This window comes from Prunus avium, chromosome 6 (assembly GCF_965620075.1).
Source record: "Prunus avium chromosome 6, drPruAviu1.hap1.1, whole genome shotgun sequence".
NCBI lineage: Eukaryota > Viridiplantae > Streptophyta > Magnoliopsida > Rosales > Rosaceae > Prunus > Prunus avium.
The window spans coordinates 6631379-6651862 of NC_142289.1; the positions used below are offsets into that span (position 1 = coordinate 6631379).

Genomic DNA, 20484 nt, shown 5'->3' on the forward strand with positions numbered 1-20484 from the left:
GATTAGCTTGGTTAGCAAGCCATCTACTTGTATAAATTTGTTGTTAGCAATACAAAGAAACTATGTTGAAAACCAGAAATTTTCTCTCTCATTCTCATATTCTCGCATATTAGACGTTAAGAAAACTTGACAATTCATATTTCACAAGAGTAATGCTAGGCTTACCACATTTTTCACGAGGGTAATACAAGGTCTGGGCAAAGTCTGGTTCGGCCTGATTCTCAACCAAAACTAAAACAGAATTGATATTGTTCATCCAATATAATCCGATCCAGTCCGATTCGGCCCGGTTCTCAGCCAAGACCCTAAGCTTTTACAATCACTCACACTCGTCTCCCACTAGAATTATGATCAATTCTATAGATACAAAGGTACAAGACTCTCCGACCCCATATCTTAATCACTCACTGTTATGACCAAAAAGGACTAGTAAACAAGTGTCCCGAGATCAATTCCATGCCAGCTAAATGTGGGGTTACCATGGCACGTCTGCTTCACTTATTAAAGTAAAAAAGAACAAAAAAAACAAAAACCCTTCTCACAAATTCTTCATGCAGCAAAATGCCAAATTTATTTTTATAAAATGATTATATACCGAAACAAAAGCAAACAAGTTTGCAATTTCCATGCAGATTGCCACAATCATCAACTAGTGCTACAATATTGGCACACCAGTAAGTCGATATATATAATGTAAATTCAAATTTCACAAAGACATTAAAGAACACTTGACAATTACAAACGCACAAAGGGCACAGGGACAGAGAGAAACCTGTGGCCAGTCCAATGCTTCGAAGTGTACTTAGCTGGGGGAGAGGTCTGTCGTTTCCACGAATAAATTTTGAACCTTCACAGTGATGCAAATGTACTTGGTTTAAGGCGACGGAGCCAAAATAGTTGGAGCCAAAAACACAGAAAAGCTTGCGTCTAGAAGGTTCAAGAATTCAATCCTGCTCCTACAACAACGCGATGTACCAAATAGAAATGGAGGTTTCTGCCAAAACCCATTCTCTAGAAAATGGCCAGAGATCTGTTTTGACATCGGACGACGGTGAAGGACCTGAAAGTTGAGAACTTGAGGAGGTCTGCGGAGCTCTCCGCCACACTCATCCAGTAATTACTAGTCCAAGATTCGGCCCGCATTCCGGACCCAACCGACTGCCGCCTCTTAAAATTGCTCCTTTTTCCCGTTCTAATTTTTTACTATTTATTAAGATTAAAATTTCCATGTCTGTTTTCTTATATAAAAAATAGTATATATTATCAATAACAACAATAAAAGATATAAAAAATAGTATAATACAAAACACCTATTTTATATGCAGCATTGATTTATTGTAACAAGTAAGTAGTTACAAACTAATAAACTAGAGGAAACATTCAAAGCTGCATGTATATGTTCTATGGCTCGTACTTGGGTGAGAATCTTAATTGATTGGCCTCAGCGACCACCTGAGGGAAGTGCCGACTCTGGAACATATGACTCCTTTGTTAGCAATAGTGGTTTCTTGTGTGATTGTCCTTTGTGGAACACAAAGACATGAAACACAAGACACCCCTTGTCTCATGGCACTTGTCTCATTCCTTGTTTTAGGGAATGCTTTTCTTGAGCAATGTAATCCTTGTTTTAGGGAATGTTTCATGGAATGTTTTAGGGAATGTTTCATGGAATGTTTTTAGGGTTATTACATGTATATATGTTTTGATGTGTAATTGAATGAACATAAGTTGAAATCAGAAAATATGCATAGCTCCCAAATTCTCTACACTCTCCATTATCTCTACTCAACCTTCAATATCTCTTCCTAATTTGACGTGGTATCAGAGCAGCGATCTTGCTGACTCTAGTCTCGAATCGTTGCTGCAATCATGGGAGAAAACGATTTCTTTCCCACTGAAAGTAGCACCACCGATCCGGCTACTCCTTATCAACCTACCTTCACAGAATTTGCTACTCAAATGGCTGAGTTGATGAAGACACAAGCATCAACATCGACTACGACTCCGACTCCGACAATTACCTACGAAACCTCCTCTGTACAAATTGGCATTAAATTGGATGGCTCCAACTATGCCTTATGGTCTCAAGTTATTGAGATGTATGTTGCTGGCAAAGACAAGCTGGGATATCTCACGGGTGAGCTCCCAGCACCTCCTCAGACAGACTCTACATTCAACCGATGGCGGACAGAAAATGCAATTGTGAAAGGGTGGCTAATCAACTCCATGGAGCCAAGGTTGATTGGCAACTTCATTAGATTCCCGACGGCCAAAGGAGTTTGGGATGCAATTGCCACAACTTACTTTGATGGCACTGACACCTCCCAGGTGTATGATCTTAAAAGGCGAATCTCCCGTATGCGACAAGGGGGAGGTTCGATTGAAACCTACTACAATGATCTCCAAGGCTTATGGAGAGAAATCGATTTTCGTCGTCCAAATGAAATGAAGTGTGAGCTGGATATCAAGAAATACTATGATATCATCCAAGAAGATCGAGTTTATATTTTCTTGGATGGTTTGGATGACCGACTTGACAAAGCCCGAAGTGATGTGCTCCAAATGAGCCCATTCCCTACAGTAGAGCAAGCCTATGCTCATGTCCGACGAGAAGATATTCGACAAGCTGTGATGTTAGGAGCTCCAACACCAACCGGAGTAGGATTGGCAACAAAAGGAACATACCGACCCTCTCGCCCAACTTCAACCCCAGTTGCTGCTTCTCTCCAACTACAGACCACTACCAACAAGACGATTACTCCACCATCTTCTCGACCCAAGGCTCCCACAAATGGGAATGGTTGCACTCACTGCGGGAATCCAAAACACACTCGAGAAACCTGTTTTAAACTACATGGCTATCCAGAGTGGTGGGAGGGTCTCAAGGCTCGTAAACTTGCTACTGGAGGAACGGGTCGTGCTGCCCTTGTCACCATGGGCTCTCCGGTAACATTAATTCCTCATGAAGAATCTACCTCAGCACCAGAAAAGAACTCTCCATCTTTTAGTGACTCAGGTAACTGTGGATACGTATTTCATACATCATATACAAGTGACTCCACATGTTGGATTATTGATTCAGGAGCCACAGATCATATGACGTTCGATCCAACTGATTTTCTAAGTACAACTACACCACAACGAACAAGTATTGCCAACGCAAATGGTGTTACCTCTCCCGTGGTCGGTGCTGGAACCATTGGCCTCTCTCCGTCCCTTACTCTTCAAAATACTTTGCTTGTCCCATCGTTGTCTAATAAATTGATGTCTGTTGGCCAAGCTACTGAGCAACTAAATTGTTGTGTACTCATGTATCCCGATTTCTGTCTATTTCAGGATATTCTCATGAAGGAGATCATTGGTCGTGGTACTAAGAGAGGGGGGTTGTACTATGTGGATGATTTCAGTATGGGAAAGGCACATAGTGTGAAGCACTCATCGACTTGGAAGGATCGACAACTTTGGCTATGGCACCGACGTTTGGGGCATCCGTCTTTTGGCTATATGAGACATCTATTTCCAGATTTGTTTTCAAATTCCTGTACCACTGATTTCCAATGTGATACTTGTATCTTGGCCAAGAGCCACAGAGCCTCTTATCCATTAAGTACAAATAAAAGTGTTGCTCCATTTGCTTTGATACATTCTGATGTTTGGGGTCCTTCACCTATCTCCACAACTTCTGGCTTTCGATGGTTTATTACCTTTGTGGATGATTGTACCCGCATGACTTGGCTCTTCATGATGAAAAATAAAACTGATGTGTTCCCTATATTTCAGTCATTTCATAAGCAAATTGACACTCAATTCTCTACCAAGATTCAAGTCCTCCGTTCTGACAATGGAGGTGAATATATCAACCATGATTTTCAGACCTACTTCCAAATGCATGGCATCATTCATGAGACCACTTGTCCTCAAACTCCTCAACAGAATGGTGTTGCGGAAAGAAAAAATCGACACCTCCTTGAAACAGCACGAGCTCTTTTGATTGGAGCTCATGTTCCTCGCCATCATTGGGATGATGCTATAGTCACTGCAGTCTACCTCATCAACCGAATGCCTTCCAAAGTTTTAGACTTCCGGACTCCATTACAAGCACTTGCCCAACATGGGCCCTTGCCCTCTGTTCAGATGCTTCCGCCCCGAGTCTTTGGTTGTGTGGCATTCGTACACCTCCATAAGAATCAACGTGGCAAGCTTGATCCATGTGCTATCAGATGTATTTTTGTAGGCTATGCTGCCCATCAGAAAGGATATCGATGCTATCACCCCTCCAGTTGTCGTACATATGTCACTTTGGATGTCACTTTTATGGAATCGGAAATGTTTTTCCATGATCCGATGTCCAACTCTCCGCCTCACAGAGACATACAAAGAGAATCACTGGGCAATGAGGCCCTGGAAATTCAAGAACTTGAAGATTGGAGCAAAACGGATCCCAAAAGTCCAGAAGAAAGTGTAACCTGCCAAAAAGCGACCAGTCGTCAGGAGCCTAGCGACCGGTCGCATAGAAGTTCTGAAGGTGAAAAACGAACCTGTACTAAAACGACCGGTCGCCAGGAGCCCAGCGACCGGTCGCTTCCAAGCGCTGAAGCTGAAATTCGAACCTGTACTAAAACGACCGGTCGCCAGGAGCCCAGCGACCGGTCGCTTCCAAGCGCTGAAGCTGAAATTCGAACCTGTCCAGAAACGACCGGTCGCCAGGATCCCAGCGACCGGTCGCTCCACAGCAGAGAGCACAATCTTTTTTCCTACTTCGCCGACGATAATGATGAAGACCCCCCTCACATCTCAGTACCAGCTGATCAATCTCCTGAGAATACTCCTGAGGTACGTGATTCTACTACATCTAATGTTTTAGTTGATGAAACTGTTAGATATCAATTACCCAATAGACAGAACCGTGGAAAACCACCAATTCGGTATTCACCGGATAATGGCAAAGCATCGAAGTATCCAATTGCAAACTATGTTTCGGCTGAAAAATTATCTGCACCTCTCCAAGGCTTTGTACACCAATTATCTGCAATTTATATTCCAACCAAAGTGAGTGAGGCATTGAAGGATCCAAAATGGGTTCACGCAATGAAGGAAGAGATGCATGCTCTGGAGAAAAATCACACATGGACACTGGAGAGTTTACCTCGGGGAAAAAGGACTGTCGGATGCAGATGGGTTTACACCTTGAAATACAATGCTGATGGGTCAATTGAACGCTACAAAGCACGACTTGTGGCAAAGGGTTACACGCAAACATATGGTATTGACTATGAAGAAACCTTTGCCCCGGTTGCAAAACTTAACACTGTTCGAGTGCTATTGTCCCTTGCAACAAATCTTGATTGGCCTCTCCACCAATTTGATGTGAAGAATGCCTTTCTCCATGGAGAACTCACAGAAGAAGTCTACATGGATATCCCCCCAGGATATGTTACATCTACTCCTGCTAATGTGGTGTGCAGATTACGGAAGGCATTATATGGATTGAAACAGTCTCCCCGGGCATGGTTTGGGCGTTTTACCTTGGCAATGAAGAATTATGGTTTTAAGCAAAGTAATTCTGACCATACTCTGTTCTTAAAACACAAGGGAGGAAAGGTAACAGCTCTTATCATTTATGTTGATGATATGATTATTACTGGGAATGATAAGCAGGAAATTTCTCAACTCCAACAATGTTTAGCAAAGGAGTTTGAAATGAAAAATCTTGGTGGACTCAAGTACTTCTTGGGCATTGAAGTTGCTCGATCAAAGCAAGGCATTTTTCTCTCACAAAGGAAGTATGTTCTAGATTTATTGGCAGAAACGGGACTGTTGGATTGCAAACCTGTGGACACTCCAATCGTTCAGAATCACCGCCTTGGGGAATATCCCAATCAAGTACCCACTAACAAAGAAAGATATCAGAGATTGGTGGGACGACTGATCTACCTATCCCATACCCGACCCGACATTGCGTATGCTGTAAGTGTTGCTAGTCAGTTTATGCATTGTCCGAGTGAAGATCATATGGATGCGGTTCTTCGAATTCTTAAATATTTGAAGTCTGCACCGGGTAAAGGACTTATGTTCTCTAAAAATGGTCATCTAAATATCAGTGGCTATACAGATGCAGATTGGGCAGGGAATGTCACTGATAGACGATCAACATCAGGGTACTTCACATTTGTTGGTGGTAACTTGGTTACTTGGAGAAGCAAGAAACAGAATGTTGTTGCTTTGTCTAGTGCAGAAGCCGAATTCAGAGGCATGACCAAAGGAATTTGCGAACTCCTTTGGTTAAAGAAATTGCTTACAGAGATTGGATATGCACCTACATTAGGAATGCATCTACAGTGTGATAACAAGGCTTCAATATCCATTGCACACAATCCAGTCCAACATGATCGTACAAAACATGTTGAAGTGGATCGACACTTCATTAAAGAAAAACTTGACAATAAAGAAATTCAGCTTCCGTTTGTCAGGTCAGAAGACCAGCTGGCCGATATTTTGACAAAAGCAGTTTCTAGCAGGGTATTCCACAACTCACTGGTCAAGTTGGGCATTGGTGATATCTATGCACCAACTTGAGGGGGAGTGTTAGCAATAGTGGTTTCTTGTGTGATTGTCCTTTGTGGAACACAAAGACATGAAACACAAGACACCCCTTGTCTCATGGCACTTGTCTCATTCCTTGTTTTAGGGAATGCTTTTCTTGAGCAATGTAATCCTTGTTTTAGGGAATGTTTCATGGAATGTTTTAGGGAATGTTTCATGGAATGTTTTTAGGGTTATTACATGTATATATGTTTTGATGTGTAATTGAATGAACATAAGTTGAAATCAGAAAATATGCATAGCTCCCAAATTCTCTACACTCTCCATTATCTCTACTCAACCTTCAATATCTCTTCCTAATTTGACATCCTTGCCCATGGAAGACGGATATGACATTGCCGAATCATCAAAACCTTCGCGGTGTGCGAACTTCAAGCCACCACCAGAAGAAAGACCAAGAGATGACAACTCCGGCAGTGGAATGTCACCCTCTAAATAATGCACTACTTGACGCATGCTTGGCCTAGCAGAAGGCTCTGAATGAGAGCACAACAGCCCAAGCTTCAACACCAATTCCACCTCCTCAGCTACGAATTCTGAACCCAAGTTTAGATCTATTGCCTCAAGAATATTACTTCTCTTCCAACAAGAAAACACCAAATCAACCAGAACCACATCCAGATATTGACCTTGTGTCTGTATTGGCCTTCTTCCACAGGCAACTTCAAGCAAAAATGCCCCAAAAGAAAACACATCGGTGTGCGTTGTGGCCCTGCCTAATCTTGCATTCTCCGGAGCTAGATACCCAAGTGTTCCAACTACACGAGTAGTCTTAGGGTCCTTTCCGTGGTCATATAATCTTGCAAGGCCAAAATCTCCTAGTCTTGCATTAAATTCTGAATCTAGTAATATGTTACTGGCCTTCACATCTCTGTGAACCACAACTTGTTCCCATTCTTCATGGAGATAGAACAACCCTGAAGCCACACCTTTGATCACTCTGAACCTCTGGCTCCAATTGAGAGTGACCGCTGGTTGGTCGTATAGGTATTTGTCCAGGCTTCCATTAGGCATGTAGTCATAGACCAAGAGCAGCTCCCCTTTTCTTCTGCAATATCCCAACAGTGGTACTAAATTTCGGTGACGAAGTCTGCCAATGCTAATAATTTCTGCAACAAACTCCTTCATCCCCTGTCTTGATTCATGTGAGACCCTCTTCACTGCAATCTCAGTTTTGGAGGAAGGTAATATGCCTTTATAGACCTTACCAAATCCCCCACTTCCCAAAAGCTCCTTCTCCCTAAACCCTTTTGTTGCCATATATAACTCTTTGTATTTAAACCTTTGAGGCCCATACTCAAGCTCCCAATCTTCAAGCAGCTCTGCAAACTTCTTCTTCCCTCTTATAGCATAAATTAAACTTGAAATTGCTAGCAAAACCAAACTCACAGACATCACAGGCACACCAACGGTCAAAAAATTAGATATTTTTTTACGTCCTATCCGGGGCAGCTTAGGAAGTTGTGAGAGAACAAGTTCTGGAGCCTGGCCATTCATCTCAAAGCTCCAACCTAGAACATAATGAGATGTGACGAGTGAGCCAGCAGTAGAGGAGAAGCCAACATACATGTTCGTGTTAAGGACCGTGGAAAGGTCATACTTCAAAGACAAGAGTGGAATATGGGGTTTATCAACATTGATTGGACCCAAAGTGACATTGATTTGCTTCTGGATACCATCATACTCCACCCAAACCTGCATTGGTTGACCACTGATGAGGGTCAAGTTTCGGAAACCGCCATTGTTTAGAGCATGATATCCCGCTGGAGTTGAGTTCACTGAGCGCAAACCATTGATATCAATCCCAACATGGTTGTTGTTGATGTCGCCAAGCTCGGGGTTCTGGAAGGAGTCAAGCTCTACAGCAAAAATATGGTTGTTGGCGTTGCCGTTGTTGGTTTCATTGAAAAGGCCCAGGTACTGGTTTTTAAAACCTCCGGGGAGCCCTCTTGTCGGAGCAATGACAAAGGCCATTCCATTGCCACCCACACGCGTTCCGAATCTGGATCTGATAGCGAACACAAAAGTGGTCGAGAAGGAGAAAGCGGTAGCATTGGATGAGTTCTTGAAGGTTACTGGGTTGGGGTAGAAGGCATGGCCGAGTCCAGTGTCATTTGTAAGCTTCAGAAGGCCATTGGATGTGACTTGGGCTACGCCATCTAGGCTAAGATTAGCAGACAGGAAACCATTGTAGGTGAAATTGAGATCTTCAGCTGCTGCTAGGCTTACTATTATGACTATAACAAGCTTGAAAAACATGGCTATTAATTTCAATTCTCTACCAAAAGTCTATTAAACTAAAAGTCTGTCTATGTAAAATTCCCTTCTCTGAATTTCTTCATATAGCAAAATTGAGAATTCAAATTTGTTTTAATGATTATCTACCAAACATAAGCAAACAAGTTTGAAATTTCCATGCAGATTGAAAATTCATCAACTTGATGGTACAATGTTGGCATACCAGTGGTACACATTTATACTTGTAACTTTGTAAGTCATGGACTATACCCACAAAAACAAAGCAGAGCAGCTGATCACCTTGTTAACTTGGGTATGAGTTACCCTTGGGGCTTCATAACTACGAGTTTGCTCCTGTCTCCCTCTCGAGCTTGTTGCTGGATGATGATCTAGGAAGAGCCCAAAGTAAGGCTGTGCCTTGTTAGCTTTTTTCCTTTTCTGGCTTCGGCCTGCCTTGTAACCCAACAAAAAAAAAAACATATACAAGAATCTTTGAACAATACAAATAAGAGATACATGTGACTTAGACTAGAAACATGGTCTGGCCTCTCAGTTTTGTAGAGAAAAATTGCATTTACTCCCACAACGGACATTGTCACAAATTAACAAGAAGAAAAAATATAGAGTAAATCAGAATCATATAAGTGGAAAATTCTTCCATTCAACTAGTTCAAAAACTGCATTCAATTTCCCTTCTAGAAATACATTACTGACCTTTGACAAGATAACCTCGAAGATACGGGACCACAACTTGAAAAACATTACAAGCTTGAAAAACATGGCTATTCTTGATTCTCAGCCAATGCCTTTTTGAACATATCCTTCATTGCGAGTCTTTGGATACACATCAAGTCAACAACTGCACCTACCAAAGAAAAATCTAAGTCGATGTAGCGGGACATTGTCAAACAACTTGACCGTCATTGTCACTAATTAGCTTTAATGTAGAAATTATGGACACTAACTGTTAGCTTGTGTGTGAAAGCAATAAATGTTGAGGTGTGAAACCAGGAAATATTCACTTGACTTGTGAAGGCTGCAGCTTGCAAGTTCCAGGCCTTGGAAACCAAATATGATTAGCTTGGTTAGCAAGCCATCTACTTGTATAAATTTGTTGTTAGCAATACAAAGAAACTATGTTGAAAACCAGAAATTTTTTCTCTCATTCTCATATTCTCGCATATTAGACATTAAGAAAACTTGACAATTCATATTTCACAAGAGTAATGTTAGGCTTACCACATTTTTCACGAGGGTAATACAAGGTCTGGGCAAAGTCTGATTCGGCCTGATTCTCAACCAAAACTAAAACAGAATTGATATTGTTCATCCAATATAATCCGATCCAGTCCGATTCGGCCCGGTTCTCAGCCAAGACCCTAAGCTTTTACAATCACTCACACTCGTCTCCCACTAGAATTATGATCAATTCTATAGAAACCAAATATGATTAGCTTGGTTAGCAAACCATCTATTTGTATAAATTTGTTGTTAGTAATACAAAGAAATTATGTTGAAAATTATAAAAATTATCTTCTCTCATATTAGACGTTAAGAAAACTTGACTTCATATTTCACAAGGGTAATGCTAGACTTACCACATTTTTATACCACATTGTGTACCACCTCTTTGGTAAGTCTAGCATTTTCCATTTCACAAAGGAGTAATGCTATTCTTACCACATTCTCATACCACCTTATGTGGCACATGAAGTAGACAACCACATCAATTAAAAAGTGTCGATAAATCGTAAAAGAAAAGAAAATATTAAATTAATTTTATATATCTATGACAATTTTATACCTACGATATTGAAGTTTTTTATGAAAAAAATAATATGGAAATTTATTCAATATAGAAAAAAGAGGTATACCAGGCCAGAGGGACATAAAAAAAGACAGACATTAAGAAACCAAAAGCCTGGAAGACCAGAAAAATTGAGTGAAAAGGCTTGTGATCCACATGAATGTAGAGGTGGAGGTGGAGGTGGTGTCATTTTTAAAAATTAATGATGGTATTTTAGAAATTAAAAAAGTTCATTAAAGACTCATCTTTGCTTCTTTTAAAAGCAGCTTTGAAAAGCAACCCAAAGCCTGCTTTTAAAAGCTGCTGTCAAAAGGCTACTACTTTTAAGATAATTGGGATATTTTACTTTTACCAAACACCTTAAATTGCTTAACTTTAAAGTGAAGCAGGTTTTTGGCCAAAAAAAAGTAATCTCAAACGGGGCCTTGGTGTGAGAGAAATCAGCTATGAGAGAAAGCAATTTGGCGTTTGGTAAACTTTTTTAGATTTTCTATTTAAACCCCACACTTCTCTTTTGTTCACCCCATGTTCTAAGTTCACCCCAATTTCTACTTTAAATTTTCACAATTTCTAAGAAAACCCCACTATCTTCCCAAACTACCCTTAAATACACCCCAAGCTGAAAAAATAAGAAATAAAAGAGATTTCCTATTTAAACCCCGCCTCTTTGTTTACCCCAATACTTAAATCATTAAACAATATTTGTAGTATACATGAGATTTTGTTGTTTTCACAAGCTGTTTTTATCATGTGATAAGTTCATATGGGAAATTGTAGTTTGTTTGGTTTCGTTTTAGGATGACAGTGAAAACCAATGACGACAACATATTATTTTATTTTTTTATCCAACGGAAAAAGGTCAATTATCAAACATTGTTAAACCAACCCTTGTATCAAATACTCAACGCACAATCTCAAATTATTTACTTTGCATACTGTAGCTTATTTTAATTGCTTATTAAAAAGGTTAACTAATTAGACAAAGAACTGTGTGGTAGGGTTCGTGTAACATCCCGACCCAAAAAATTAATAATTTTGATTTTTATTAAATTTAAATGTGAATTTACAATTTTGCCCTTCAGAGTAAGGGTAATTTGGTCATTTTTAATTCGGGAGGATTTCGGGGCTGTGGCTGGTATCTTTACGTAGGTCGTACTGAGACGAGTTCGTAGACATGCAGTAGGCTTGAATCGGAGTTGTAACGAGAAAGTTACGAGATAAAGACTCTCAGTGGCACAATCGTAATTAATTCGAAGTTCAATTTTAATAAAAATCTCAGAATTTCTCTCTCTCTCTCTCTCTCTCCGCGCGCAGCACCCCCCTCCCTTCGTTTTTTCAGAACAGCCGGTGGCTTTGCAAGCCACCACCGTGGCCACACCGGACCACCGGCCACGAGACCGGTCCCATTCGAACCGCCACCTCCTCCTCTCTCTTCCCCGGCCAGCACCGCCCTTGGAGCCGACGAAACCGCCCGGAAAAACGCAGAAAATTTGCTGGTTTTTGACAGATTTTGCAACGGCTCGTTCTCCCTCGTTTCTCAACCAAATCAGTCGAGTGAGGTATGGATTCTCGACTATTTTTCGTGCTCTAGCTTCCTGGTGGATAGGATTTCAGAAATTTTGAGATTTTGGAGCTCGATTTTGGAATTAGGTTTCAGCCGGTTTTCAATTTGAAATTCCGGCCACTTCCGTCGACTTTTTGGGGTATGTCCAAGAACAAAAGTGACTCCAAATTAGGGGTATTACCTAGGGTAGGAGTCTTGAGCCGAGATTCTAAGATTTTCCGGCATCCCAATGCAATCCCCTGGTTGTCACGAGCGCGTAGAATTTTACGGATCTCAATTCGGATAACGTTTGAACCCCGAACGGATTTTACATGTGTGAATTCCGGGTTCGATATGTTAGAACCGTTGGATCGCTTTCAAATTAATATATGTTGACCTAGGTATTCCCAGGATCGTGTAGGATTCAACGGATCGTGAATCGGAGCTCCGGATGTTCCGATTCAATAACTTAAAGTTTGTGTTTTACAATAACCGTCCGATCGTGCGATCGTGAGCGATCCGACCGTCCGATCTGAACCAAATTTGTAGGACATGTTTCCTAGACCGTGTGGAACCCATAGGAACTTTCGGATCGTAAAACGGAGTTCGTGGGTCCCGCGAGCCCGGTTGACCAAGTTTGGGCAGTTTGACCCTCGGTTGACCGTGAGCCTTCCGAGGTAGTTTCACTCTTCAAAGAGTACTAGAACGACCCTTTTGGACGAGTCTTGACCGTCATTTGATTTATGTGGGTCTATGAGATTATTTGTATGGTTTTGTGATGGAAATCTTATGCTTTTGAATTTAATAGTTTATTTAAATTCGGTTTATATTTAATCGTTGAATTCTTTATTTTTGGTAAAGTAGTTGCAATATATGTGGGTTTGATATATTCGAGTGTCTTGAGTTTTTATATAATATTTGAGAAAGTACTATCCTTGTTGATTTTGTATAGGGTACTTAGAACGTTAATTTGAGTGTTGTTAGCACTACCTTAGGCACCTCCCTGGTTATGGGTTTTATGTTTGAGAGTTTATTTTGCCCAGGCCCGTCGGAGTTTGTCCAGACCCTTCGGAGATTTATTTTGGAGATTTATTTTGCCAGGCCCGTCGGAGTTTGCCCAGGCCCTTTGGAGATTTATTTTGCCCAGGCCCGTCGGAGTTTGTCCAGGCCCTTCGGATGTCTTCTTAATACGATGCCTTGGGAAAAATTGGATTAAGGAAGGGAATATTACTTTATAATATTTATATAAGGATTACGAACTCCACCATCATACGTACCTCCCCTCTTGGATGATGATATTTAGAAACAGTGGATATGGACACTAGGATACATGGAAATGGATATATGGATATGGTTTGGATATACTATTCACACACGTGCCAGGTTTCGAGCGTGTGGGCTTTATTGGTCACGGATCCTGGAATTGTGGGATGCATGGAAAAATTGTGGATATGGTCTGGATATGACGGAACCTGGGGCATCCTTGACGGGATGTTGCTGTAGACCCTTGATTGGGTAGTCTGCACGCGTAGGACGGTTTTCAGACGTACGGGTCTTGATTCTTCGTCCGTACGGGCTGGTTAGAGTATCAGTCCCCCAGTTGGACGACTCATCCCTAGCCACATGGAAATTTGAGGGCCTGATAATTGTGAGCTAGTCAACAATCCCCTGTTGGATTGTTTCCCCCAGTACATGATGTGCATCAGCATATGTACCTCCCTTTGGATACTGATATATGGAAATTGTGATATGATCTGGATATGACGGAACCTGGGGCATCCTTGACGGGATGTTGTTGTAGACCCTTGATTGGGTAGTTTGCGCGCGTAGGACGGTTTTCAGACGTATGGGTCTTGATTCTTCGTCCATACGGGCTGGTTAGAGTATCAGTCCCCCAGTTGGACGACTCATCCCTAGCCACATGGACGTTTGAGGGCCGGATAATTGTGAGCTAGTCAACAATCCCCTGTTGGATTGTTTCCCCCAGTACATGATGATGGTGAGAGGTGGGTATTATTATATATACACACATATATATATATATATATATATATATACTCATTTATAGGCATACATATTACGTATATGTGTATGTGGTTTTGATTTGGGTTAAGATCAATGAGATTGTGCTTTGTGAGCACTCTGTACATGCATGAATGTGTAAGCCCTGGATTGTGGAGTGTTGTATGGCAACATACGCCTTGGATAGGGTATGGTTGCGGAAATGAACTGATATAAAGGGATGAAATCGATAATGTGTTCATTGTGTTTTGTCAGAATGGGAGTAGTGATAAATCTAAAATGTATTGTTGGTTTTGCTTTAAATAAATATATATTATCAGAGTTGTGATTGTTGAGATGAGAACTACGTGTGGCTTGATCCCTTGTCCAAAGGTACGTAAGCAGCCTGGGGTCTCACCAGGTGTAGCCGTGGAATATTATTGTGTTTAAAAGGTTTGATCGATTCTGAATGTGTGATCGGATTTTTGATGTGGTTAATGGATTTGAATCCAGTTTAATGATTTTTGGGAGTAATCGTATAATTGTTTGAGATCATGAATGGTTTGGTTTTGAATTATCTGAAGGCCGGAGGCTTATTATGTGATTGCATGTTGATAATTTGTGCATGCTGCCAGTTGGGATATAAATTGTGAATTTTTAACATGTGGAAAAATTTGGGAAAAGTCAAATTTACAGGGGAGACTGCCGAATTTTCAGCAGAAAGTCTCGATTTTTAGTAAGTGGGCCCGGCATTGGTATGATGTCGGAATTTTCCACAGGATTCGTCTCGGGTTCCGAGGAATTCGGGGCGGGTCCTATCAGTTCGAATCTCAGGCCACTGACATGCAATCTGGCAATGGGATGTAGAGTAGTTTGTATTTTTCTAAAACTTAATATGAAGAGTGGTGGGGTGTGGGGTGTGTGTATAGATGTACTAGTGTTAAGTATTAAGTTGGATGACATTTTTTGTCTTTTTACACAAAATAAAACTTACAGCTTAATGATTTAAGTATTAGGGTGAACAAAGAGAAGTGCGAGGTTTAAATAAAAAGTCTCAACTTTTATTTGTAAGTGTTGTTTGTACAATAATCAGTTTCTAAGTGTTTGCTAAATTTTTTTTGTGAAAGTGCTGTGAGCTGTGTATAATAACTAAAAGGGCATTATGTTGAATTGGCTTTTCTATTCAAGTATTTGGTAAAAGGCAAAGCACTTTCACTTTATCTTATATATATATTTTTTGGTATTAAATATGTTTCCATCACAGCCTAAATTTTATTTTAATTATAAAATAAATAAAGTTTTCATTAAAAATAAATATATTGTTAATAATATGGTCATAAACGAAAATTAGGCTAGTCATAAACAAGCAATCATAACCATTTTGACATCTAATTGAAGGATCATCCTAGCATAAATTAACTAAATCAGAACCATTTAGACATCTAAATGGGATAAAATAAAGAGATTTTCTATTTAAATCCCGCACTTCTTTTTGTTCACTCCAATACTTAAATTATTAAGCTATCAGTTTCATTATTGTATAAAAAGACAAAAAAGGTCATTCAACTTAATATTTAACCCTAGTACATCTATCTATGTGCACACCGCACACTCCCGACCACTCTTCATATTGAGTTTTAGAAAAATACAAACTCCTCTACATCCTATTGCTAATGGAGTCAAGTCCCGTTAAAAGGGTCTTAACTTCCATATCAAACAGCCTTGTGAAAACAACAAAATCTCATGTATACTACAAATATTGTTTAATGATTTAAGTATTGGGGGTGAACAAAGAAAAATGTGGGGTTTAAATAGAAAAACTCTTTTATTTCTTTTCTTTTTTTCAGCTTGGGGTGTATTTAAGGGTAGTTTGGGGAAGATAGTGGAGTTTTCTTAGAAATTGTGAAAATTTAAATTAGAAATTGGGGTGAACAAAGAGAAGTGTGAAGTTTAAATAGAAAATCTCTAAAATAAATACAGTGTTTCTTATTAACACTAAATAATTGTGATGATAATCACGTGGCTAAATGTTTTACAATTTGGATGATTTTTGCGAGCATTATTCTTCAAGTGGACCAAAAAACAAACAACTCCTCTCATTAGACACCATTGCAGGGTGAGCTCAAACATTGTGTCCCATATTTGAATCTCTCTCCGTATATGCACACATGAATACAGGCATAGACACGCATATACACGAATTTGATTGAGAATCTAAACCGAATTTGATATATACAATTGCATACCACAAAAGTTCAATATGAAGTAATATTGACTGTGGAATAACATAAGGTTTTTATTACCAGATGACAAACATTACCTGCAACTGAAGAGTATGAAGTATAAAGTTCCGAACGATATCGTACTCCCTCTTCAAGAGGAAAGCTATGCCAGAAGGTATGAAATCACGAATAAAGACTTTATCATAATTTAACACATTGGAACTGGTAGGATCCTTTGCAGCAATGGTTCCAACAGGACTTCCGCAATAATAAACCATTCACGTAGTAGATCCTGTTGGAATTTTAAAAGGTTTTAAAAATTTAACCGTTTTATTTAATTAATTATTTTGGCTATTTTATTTGATTTATTGTGGGGGTTATAAATATTTAATATTCATGTTTTATTTCTGGTTGGTGAATGCCTTAATTTTTGGTTGGTGAACTTTTATGATTGGTGAAGGTTACTTGTTTTTGGATGCCTATAAAAGGCCACTCCTCCTTCACATTTGAAACACACACATTACACCATCAGAATATCACATACCACAATCACCACCATAAACTGATTCTCTCCTTTTCTACTTTTATATATATTCTCTACTTTATATTATTATTTTGGCAATGGTTCTGTGACTTGGATACCCATATCCGTCTATGAACGTGCTCATAGCGGATCTTGAGTTTGTGTACAAGGGGTCGTATCTTGGAGTCTTGTAGACCGTCAGTACCTGCACGTAGGGAGGCTACAAAGGCTTTAGGACAGCGTCTTTGACGTGCTTCACCGTACCAAACTCACCTTCTTACTTATTATTTATTTTCCTTTTACTTACCTATTATTTTGTTTTCTTCAATTTCATTATACCTTAAAAGCTTTCCTATTTATTTATATGTTATTTATAATATAATATTTTTTTGTGTTTGGCTTTACGGAAAAGGAAAACTATATTTTGTATATTTTTTATAACAATCTAAAGCCTTTGTAGATTAAAACTACTTTTTTTCCGTACTGTTGTGAAGCCTCAATTGAATACTTGATTGATGAGATTACCACTTGCTGCTTGGTTCAAACTGTAGTAAACAAAGTATTATCTTACATGTATTTCGAATAAATCATATTTGTTAGGTTGTGTCTTTATCATAGCATAAGTTTGATTATATATGTGAAACCATATGTCTATTAAACCTTTGTATGTTAAAATCATTTTCTTTCCGTACTGCTATAGGTTGTTTGTAGTTTACAATTGTTGCAATTCAATATCTATATTTATAGTATATATGTAAGCTCTGCACAGTTTAATTTTACAAAATATTTATTAAGTGTGTTTGGTAAAAGGCGTGCTGGTTTGAAAATATTAGTGTGATGATTTGAATTTATTGTTTGAACAACCAAATATGTTCTCAACCTTTTGCTCAAAGACTTGTTTATCCATAAGTTTCAAAGTTCTATCAAAATGTATTTTTATCAGTTTGTTGGTTAAACATAATTATTGGTTTGTATAATTTTGAGGAACAATTATTTGTTTTGTTGCATCTTTGTCATGCTATATATATATTGCACAGTTCATTTTGTATACTTGAAACTTTGCACAGTTCATTCTGTTGTTTGGGTTTCGGCCTTTTTCAAAATTAAAAATTAAAACGCATTTGGCCGATTTATATCATATTATGCTATATACTTTGAATTAATGCATTGAAATTGTGACTCTTATGATTATGCTATTATTCCTCTAAATTTTTATTCAGACATTATTCCTCTGTATAAATTTTAGTTATATATTTAATTTGTGATTTGCAGTTGTAAGTTACTCAAAGAACACTTGTATTTTGAAATTGAGAGTTTGCTTTGATAAAATTTAAGAGCCTATTAATATATTTTCTTTAATTAATAATTTACATTACACTGACCATTCATTTGGATTGACTAATTGATATTTTGTAAAGTTCTGCAACTTATTTTATTAATATGTCTAATTAATGACCTTATTTCAATAGCGTTGGTATATTAATCATATTATTGCTGATTTTGGATATCAATTATCTTTAGTTTTTGGAAAATGGATCAAATTACGTTATGTGTGGTGTCTTTCGAGTATTTTATATAAATGTACATATATATTGCACTAACGATTGTGTTCAAGGTTTATCTTATTTATGGGAATAGAGATTTGCGTTATTTTCAATTTGGAGTTATGATGGAATCGGTATCAGGGGTCCAATATCATGTACCACAAGATAAGTTCTACCAATTAATACTTTATCTTATGCAAGTGTGAGCATTGCTATAAATTTATGTGATTCGAAGAAATTAACTTAGTTTGAATTTTGTGAATAAGACAATACAGAAACTTATCATTTGGCACTTGTTTAGTTTTGTCAAATTTTAAATAAATAAATAAATAACTTGAAATGGAAATGGAAAGTGGAAATCTGTTTCATGATCTTATCTACATGGTCCCTTTGTTCTTTACAAATCAGAGTTTGTATTGTGTCTGTTTATTGTTTTACTTAATCTAGAAATGTCAATTCATGAGTATGCTTTTTCTTGATTGCATACACTTACACCTTTTCAAAAGACAAAAATACTTTTTCTTGTTGAAATTAATTTTCGAGATTTGGCCTAATGGTCACACTTGTTTTCAATTCCTACATTTATTTTGGCAAAAAAGTTGCTAATAATGTTGGGTGATTATTGCCCTTAACATGGTTATGAACTTAATGAAATTTTGTGCTAATACCTTCTTTGTTTTAATTCGAAAAAAAAAAAAACTGCAAATTAATTTAAATTGATTTGATATTAGCATTTAATTACTTTTAACGTTGGATTTTTATACACTATCTTTATGTGGTTTAATGTATTATGAAGGAATAAAGCATTATTGGTCAACAGACAATTAAGTTTTCCTTTTATGAAGATAACTTTGATTTGAATATTCAATTGTTGCATTTTCGCAAATCGGTATACTACTTACTTTGGTTTCAAATTCTTGAAGTTGTAGTTTCATTTTGAATTCAAAATCTAATATTGCGTCAATTTTAGTTTTGGCCTATTTGTGTATTCAATTGTTATATTTATTATTTATTTTCATTTATAGATATTAATTTTTGTGGAAAAGGGCAGAGAGTTTATGTGACATTATTGCAAGTTTTATTGACCCTAATTATTCTTTATTTTGCTGACTGTCATTGCTTTGAATTTAGGAGAAAAACATACAGTTTTTTTTTATAGTATAAATGCATTAGTTTAATATACCTTGGTCTAATTTGGGAGGCAATCCACTACTATTTAAAGCCTTAGCTAGTTGGCTGATACATCAATGTTGAGAATCAATACTTTTATATTTGTGGAGAAATTATATTTTATGCATATGCATATATGTTTCAAAATTTCATTACTTATTTTATGTTGAGATTAATTTCCCGGATATAAAGTATTCTAATATGCTATAATTGGTTTTGGACGTTATTTTTTTTTTTGGTTCGAAAATTGGTTAATTGATATTAACTTATTTAGAAGTTTTGCATTGCACATTCAATTACGAGATAATTTTATTTACTGCAGCCTTAATTTCAAAACGTTAGTGCCGCAATTGCATATTATCAATTTTATGACGTTTAGAGATTTATGTCTGGCAACAGTTGATATTGTTGGGTGTTTATTGCATTTAACATTACTAAACATTTATGCAATTTAATTACATCTTTGTTTTAATGCCTTGGATTCATTTTAAAGTTGCCAACGCCTATATATATTTCGATTGTGCAATCCTTCATATTAGTTACTTGAGTTAATCTTGATACAAATATATTGAGTGAACTAATGTTCTTTTGATTGTGAAGTCTTGACAGTTGCCACATTGAGTTAAGTGCCATGAAGTGTACATTGTGAAATCCTCATGAGAAAACTGAAATGAAATAATAAATTATATGACTGTAAGTGGCATTAATTTTGAGTTTTTGTGTAAGGTTTTCAACCCTTAAATCCTCTAAAGTATTATTGGCATATCTTATGAATTTAAAATTAAATATAAATTTAGTACAATCTTCATATATTTTGCAAATTCCCTTAAATT

The 20484-nt window shown here is 37.9% G+C and overlaps 1 protein-coding gene across 3 annotated transcripts; it reads right to left on the reverse strand.

Annotated features, from left to right (window-relative positions):
- Positions 1-1234: 1234 nt before the first annotated feature.
- LOC148293556 (L-type lectin-domain containing receptor kinase IV.1-like) lies at positions 1235-9611 on the reverse strand. 3 transcript variants are annotated; one of them, XM_088255397.1, is made up of 3 exons: positions 9142-9606; positions 6910-8762; positions 1235-1483 (listed from the first exon to the last, which is right to left on the reverse strand). In XM_088255397.1, the coding sequence occupies exons 2-3, from the start codon at positions 8575-8577 to the stop codon at positions 1442-1444; spliced, it is 1710 nt and encodes a 569-aa protein (XP_088111523.1). In that variant the 5' UTR covers positions 8578-8762; positions 9142-9606; the 3' UTR covers positions 1235-1441. The 3 variants fall into 3 exon arrangements, with proteins under 3 accessions (XP_088111523.1, XP_088111522.1, XP_088111521.1); XM_088255396.1 differs by having other exon boundaries at positions 6910-8767; XM_088255395.1 differs by having other exon boundaries at positions 6910-9611.
- Positions 9612-20484: the final 10873 nt, after the last annotated feature.

What these genes read in the sequence shown, in the direction of transcription:
- LOC148293556 (XM_088255395.1), bottom strand. Translation starts at nt 8,862, where the DNA reads ATGTTTTTCAAGCTTGTTATAGTCATAATAGTAAGCCTAGCAGCAGCT. An exon ending in CGTCTTCCATGGGCAAGGAT is followed by an intron (nt 1,484 to 6,909) that starts GTCAAATTAGGA and finishes CTAACAAAGGAG; the next exon opens with TCATATGTTCCAGAGTCGGC.